The sequence below is a fragment of the Siphateles boraxobius genome, unplaced genomic scaffold, assembly GCF_051911475.1.
Source record: "Siphateles boraxobius isolate OS27281-9 unplaced genomic scaffold, OSU_SipBor_1 99, whole genome shotgun sequence".
NCBI lineage: Eukaryota > Metazoa > Chordata > Actinopteri > Cypriniformes > Leuciscidae > Siphateles > Siphateles boraxobius.
This window is the reverse complement of record NW_027509229.1, coordinates 645,978-652,500: the sequence shown is the minus strand read 5'-3', so window position 1 is coordinate 652,500 and position 6,523 is coordinate 645,978. Positions and strand designations below refer to the sequence as shown.

Genomic DNA, 6,523 nt, shown 5'->3' with positions numbered 1-6,523 from the left:
AGATTAGGAAAAGATGTTTATATGTTATTTTGTACACTAATACATATTAATAAATTACATTTTGATGGTTGAAAGTCTAGGTTTAGACAAATTCAGTCAAAATATAGGCCTAATTTAAAAATAAATAAATAAATAGCCTAATTATCAATTGTCAAATATTGTACCTGTCAATACAGAACGAAATATTCTGTAGTCTATTTTGCTGTCAATACTGCTGACAGTGTCTTTATCAGTAGGCTTTATATGTATGCTTAACACGAAGTATAGGGCTTCCAAACTCTCTCCCATATGTCGAACAAGGGTGATCTGTGTCAGCAGATGGTGTGCAAAGACACAGAAAACGCGACGCAGCCGCCACGCATCTGACACGCAACAGAAACGTCACGCTCACGCCACACAGCCAGTGTGGCATGGGCCTTACTGTAGTCTGCAGGTGAGCAGGTGTGTGTGTGTGTGTGTGTGTGTGTGTGTGTGTGTGTGTGTGTGTGTGTGTGTGTGTGTGTGTGTGTGTGTGTGTGTGTGTGTGTGTGTGATCGGACTCTTACTGTAGTCTGCATGTGAGCAGGTGTGTGTGTGTGTGTGTGTGTTATCAGACTCTTACTGTATTCTGCATGTGAGCAGGTGTGTGTGTGTGTGTTATCAGACTCTTTCTGTAGTCTGCAGGTGAGCAGGTGTGTGTGTGTGTGTGTGTGTGTGTGTGTGTGTGTGTGTGTGTGTGTGTGTGTGTTTGTGTGTGTGTGTGTGTGTGTGTGTGTGTTATCAGACTCTTTCTGTAGTCTGCAGGTGAGCAGGTGTGTGTGTGTGTGTGTGTGTGTGTGTGTGTGTGTGTGTTATCAGACTCTTACTGTAGTCTGCAGGTGAGTGTGTGTGTGCGTGTGTGTGTGTGTTATCAGACTCTTTCTGTAGTCTGTAGGTGAGCAGGTGTGCGTGTGTGTGTGTGTTATCAGACTCTTACTGTAGTCTGCAGGTGTGTGTGTGTGTGTTATCAGACTCTTACTGTAGTCTGCAGGTGTGTGTGTGTGTTATCAGACTCTTACTGTAGTCTGCAGGTGTGTGTGTGTGTGTGTGTGTGTGTGTGTTATCAGACTCATACTGTAGTCTGCAGGTGAGCAGGTGTGTGTGTGTGTGTGTGTGTGTGTGTTATCAGACTCTTACTGTAGTCTGCAGGTGAGCAGGTGTGTGTGTGTGTGTGTGTGTGTTATCAGACTCTTTCTGTAGTCTGCAGGTGAGCAGGTGTGTGTGTGTGTGTGTTATCAGACTCTTACTGTAGTCTGCAGGTAAGCAGGTGTGCGTGTGTGTGTGTGTTATCAGACTCTTTCTGTAGTCTGTAGGTGAGCAGGTGTGCGTGTGTGTGTGTGTTATCAGACTCTTACTGTAGTCTGCAGGTGTGTGTGTGTGTTATCAGACTCTTACTGTAGTCTGCAGGTGTGTGTGTGTGTTATCAGACTCTTACTGTAGTCTGCAGGTGTGTGTGTGTGTGTGTGTGTGTGTTATCAGACTCATACTGTAGTCTGCAGGTGAGCAGGTGTGTGTGTGTGTGTGTGTGTGTTAGAGCCCGACCGATATGGATTTTTGGGGGCCGATGCCGATACCGATATTAGGGAGTAAAAAAAGCCAGATACCGATATATCGGCCGATATTATTTATGTGTATATTATAATACAGTAGCAATATTATTTATGTGTATTATATTACAGTATACCAGTCAAAAGTTTGGACACTTTCCTATTGGTTTGTACAAACTTTTGATGGGTACTTTACACAGTAGCTATAAACAGAATAAATATATTTTATAAACACGTTTTGCAATGATCACTCAAATGTGGTAATCAAACACTTGTGTGACACAGATATGTAATGGAGGCAGGGGGAATGATAGAATCAGAATTATACAGCTGAGCTGTAACCAAACTAGTTTGCATTGCATGTTTTATTATATTATATTATATTTTAAATACTGTTGCATAATCTTCACTAACGACGACTTTGTCTTTTAATTTAGTCATAACTTGTATCAATAAATATATAAAAAGTGTCACTGACAAAACCTTATTATCTTCTATTTTTACTCTTAATTCCTCTAATCTCTACCAGTGGAGGAAGAACTCAGATCTTTTTACTAAAGTAAAATGAATAATATCATAATGAAAACGTTTTTAATTACATATGTACAGTACTTTTATTCTATTTTAAATAATTAGTAAGCAAAATGTACTAAACGTGAAACTAGGCTACTCTTAATGCAAAATGGCCCTATATAAAGTGTTATAATTATATACATTTTTGGAATATTGCTTGATGTTGTAACGTAGCGTTATCAGGCAGAATGAGCTTTAACACTGTGTCTACACCGGACGCGGCCGTTACTGCTCGCGTCGCAACAGCTGTTTACCCGAGACAAAGCAGAATCAGTTTACTGTCGGAGATCGCTCGCGCCACGCATTTTAATCAATGTTTCATCAACCAATTGCCTTAATAAATAAGAAGAGGGCCTAAATATAGCAGACAATATAATCAGGACTTCTCAGCTGCGCGCTTGCAATAGTCACAAGCTCACACAATACGTGACAGAGGCTTGTAGCAGAGAAATCAATTCTGTGAATTACACTGCGCAAATCACAAGCTACTACCCTCCGGATGAAGAAGGGTTGGCTCTCAGTCTCCACAGGCTACATAAAATATTCATTTTATTTTATTTTATTTTTCGTGTTTGCATTTATGAGGAAAAAACAATGTTACAGACGCGACAGTTCAGCACTACGGACGTGAGCGCTCTGAAAGCGGCACTAATGCTTTGAAACTTTCACATAGACATCAAACAGAAAGCACAAAACCTTTCGTTTCAAAGTGAATTTCGTTTTGTATTAATTGTATCTTAATTTTAATCAATGTTTCATCAGCCATTTGCCTGGATTTAATTTATAAGAAGTAAATTTAGCAGACGATAGATAATCTCGACACTGAGGCGCCTGCGGGTGAACTGGAGCTCATCTCATGAACCGAAACTCAGCGTATAGACCTGAGAATTGAAATATATCTATATTGAAATGTCTACTTTTAAACAGAACAATTCAAAACGAAAGACACACAGACTCATGTAATGGTATGAAATGTGCATTTCTCTCTGGCGCGCGCTCACTGAAGATCGCGAGTCAGCATCGTCAACTTCATCTTTGGCTGACACTGACTGAAAACACTTGTTTATTAATAAACAATTAAAATGTCTCCTTGCTATATTTGTTGTATTCATAATCATTATTTTTTGCCAGTTCTTGTGACAGCTTTTTTGGTGCTTTATTGGCAGCGCCACCCTTACATGAATCACCGTACCTGCATTTTTTAAAATATTCATTTATCGGCCATTATAAATGCCGATACCGATAGTTAGGAAAATGCCTAAAATCGGCCGATAATATCGGCCCGCCGATATATCGGTCGGGCTCTAGTCTGCAGGTGAGCAGGTGTGTGTGTGTGTGTGTGTGTGTGTGTGTGTGTGTGTGTGTGTGTGTGTGTGTGTTATCAGACTTACTGTAGTCTGCAGGTGAGCAGGTGTGTGTGTGTGTGTTATCAGACTGTTACTGTAGTCTGCAGGTGACCAGGTGTGTGTGTGTGTGATCAGACTCTTACCGTAGTCTGCAGGTGAGCAGGTGTGCGTGTGTGTGTGTTATCAGACTCTTACTGTAGTCTGCAGGTGAGTGGGTGTGTGTTATCAGACTCTTACTGTAGTCTGCAGGTGAGCAGGTGTGTGTGTGTGTTATCAGACTCTTACTGTAGTCTGCAGGTGAGCGGGTGTGTGTGTGTGTTATCAGACTCTTACTGTAGTCTGCAGGTGAGCAGGTGTGCGTGTGTGTGTGTATGTTATCAGACTCTTACTGTAGTCTGCAGGTGAGCGGGTGTGTGTGTGTGTGTGTTATCAGACTCTTACTGTAGTCTGCAGGTGAGCAGGTGTGCGTGTGTGTGTGTTATCAGACTCTTACTGTAGTCTGCAGGTGTGTGTGTGTGTGTGTGTGTGTGTGTGTGTGTGTGTGTGTGTGTGTGTGTGTGTGTGTTATCAGACTCTTACTGTAGTCTGCAGGTGTGTGTGTGTGTGTGTGTGTGTTATCAGACTCTTACTGTAGTCTGCAGGTGTGTGTGTGTGTGTGTGTGTGTGTGTGTGTGTGTGTGTGTGTGTGTGTGTGTGTGTGTGTGTGTGTTATCAGACTCTTACTGTAGTCTGCAGGTGAGCAGGTGTGTGTGCTGCTCGTGCCTCAGGCTGCTGTTCTCGGCGCACAGCTCGGACACGCGCTGCTCCAGCTCCGCGATGCGCCGCTTCTGCAGCTCCAGCAACGCTTGCTGGCTCTGGATGATCGCGTTGAGCTCCTTCAGGAAGCCCGCAGCGCTCGCCGGAGTCTCGGCCATCGCCTCCTCACTCTCCCGCACTGCCCGGAGTCACGCGTGAGAGAGAAGCGCGCGTCCCGCGCTCAGACATGCTCGTGTCAAACACTGACTCTGCGTCCCACTAAAGCTTAAATTAATAAAGTTTCCAGTTCTGGAAGGAGCTAGTGGTTCAGAAGAGAATAATAAAAAATACCCTGGCCTTACACCAGAATGCACTTCAATGGTGACGCAGTATCACCCTCATTAAACCGCATGCAACGCGACGCAACAACGCAGCTGCTGTCAACACTGCAAATAAACCCGCCGCACGCGTAAACAAAGGCTTTGATTGGTCGACTAGTTGTCTACGTCACGATTGCGTGAAGGACGCGTCACGCTTGCAGTGCTGCAGCTTCATTCATTTGGAGATCATACGAGGACAAATCCCAAACATATCCCACATTAAATGTCCCATTTCAGAGTCCACCTTCACATGTGCGTTCAGATGAGCATATCGTGTTTTGTGTAAATTATGGAAAAGAATAAAAGCAACACAAAATCGCTTTAAAACAGCTGACGAAAAGCAAAAACGAAGGCATTATTACATAAACGTAATGTTAATGTTTGTTAAGCAGCACAGGGCTTGCCGACATCTTGAAAAATGACGTCGAATGATGACGCGTCTCACTGAGCACTTTATATAGCCTAGACTAGAGTTTCTGCTAGTTTCTACTGTATACTTTACTAGTTTATATAAAACACGATGCTCATCTGGACAAGTAGGCCTAGCTTACACACAGACACTGCATCATTTATTTTGGTCATGTTTCTATACTGAACAACTTTGGGAACATATTGACACATTAATTAAAGATAATATCCAGCAAGATATTTCTATAACTCTAAAAGACATAATTTTTTGGATAATTTGATGCTGACCCTACTAAAAATAATGCTTTCTTCGTTATAAATTAAATCTATCTTCTTTGCTAATTGTATGTTTATAAATGTAAGTTTACCAACAACAAACCATTTTTTTAAAGAGTTTAAAATGTATCTTAAAGGTACAATATGTAGGATTTTTGCAGTAAAATATCCAAAAACCACTAGGCCAATGTTATATATTTTGTTTAGTTGATTACTTACAATATCCCAAATGTTTCAAACAATTTGTAAATCGTGAGAAAATTGCAATTTTAACCAAGGAAACGGGGCGTGTGAGCAGGGGTGAGGAGTCACCAGCCAATGACGTCATATTCGCGTTACCCTCGGTTTCCGCCAGGTTTGACTTCGGACTGCCATAGTAACCATGACGTTGACAACTGGCCCGTTATGCCTAGCAGGACGCTCACGCTGTTGTTTTATTTAAACATTCTAGACCATGGCAAGCAGACTTTGAGACAAAAAGAGGACTAAAACGAAGATCAACATCTTCGAGATGCCGAGAGCTCCACGTCCGCGACTCACTTGGACTTGACAGAGACGCGAGTGTTGCATGTACTTTATTAGACAGGTGAGCAAATGAACATAAAACTAATCAATGTTATTTAGTTCAACATGACGAAATGTTAGAATATGATCTGTATGTTATTCTAATGTTAATCTAGCTTAGTTAGTCTCATACAGCCAACAAACAACCTAACTAACAACATTCATCACACTCAAATGCTGTTTAGTGTGATAGTGTAACTGTTAGAGCAAGTGAAACAGCGCTGCGTTACCTCAAGTTGAATTCGTCTAATAAACTGACCTGTGTGAGTATTAATTCAGCACTTGCGTGTACTTCGGTAGAATGAAATGCCCTTATTCCTTTATATATGCGGGACTCGCGTTGCGTGTGGCGCTGGTATACGTCTAGCAATCGCGCCCCTGCTTCACACCACAGTAATGTTAAAAACATCAATGTATTCACTCATCTATAAAAGATCCATCAGCTTGATGACAAGATCCATGTTACGTCTCCGGATGTTTAGAGATATAAGGGAGACGTACATAATAAAATGTAAACACTTTCCTACAGTTTTGATCTCTGGGGAGTATTGTGGGCGAATGAATCAATGACAGCAAGTTACTGCAAACAGGTGGTTCGCTTTATTATCAATACACACAATGAATAATTGGAAACAAAAAAATCAACTTATTTACAGCTATATACAACTTAGGAAAA

At 41.6% G+C, this 6,523-nt stretch overlaps 1 protein-coding gene across 2 annotated transcripts in view; it reads right to left on the bottom strand.

Moving 5' to 3' along the window:
- Positions 1-4,861, bottom strand: part of LOC143733367 (IQ motif and SEC7 domain-containing protein 1-like) — a 136,089-nt gene extending 131,228 nt beyond the window's left edge. Inside the window, exon 1 of one of the 2 annotated variants that reach the window (XM_077225059.1) lies at positions 4,208-4,861. In XM_077225059.1, coding sequence (XP_077081174.1) covers positions 4,208-4,398 — 191 coding nt within the window. In that variant the 5' untranslated portion in view covers positions 4,399-4,861. The remainder of the gene's footprint in view (positions 1-4,207) is intronic. The other variant, XM_077225060.1, reaches the window with a different exon arrangement.
- Positions 4,862-6,523: the final 1,662 nt, after the last annotated feature.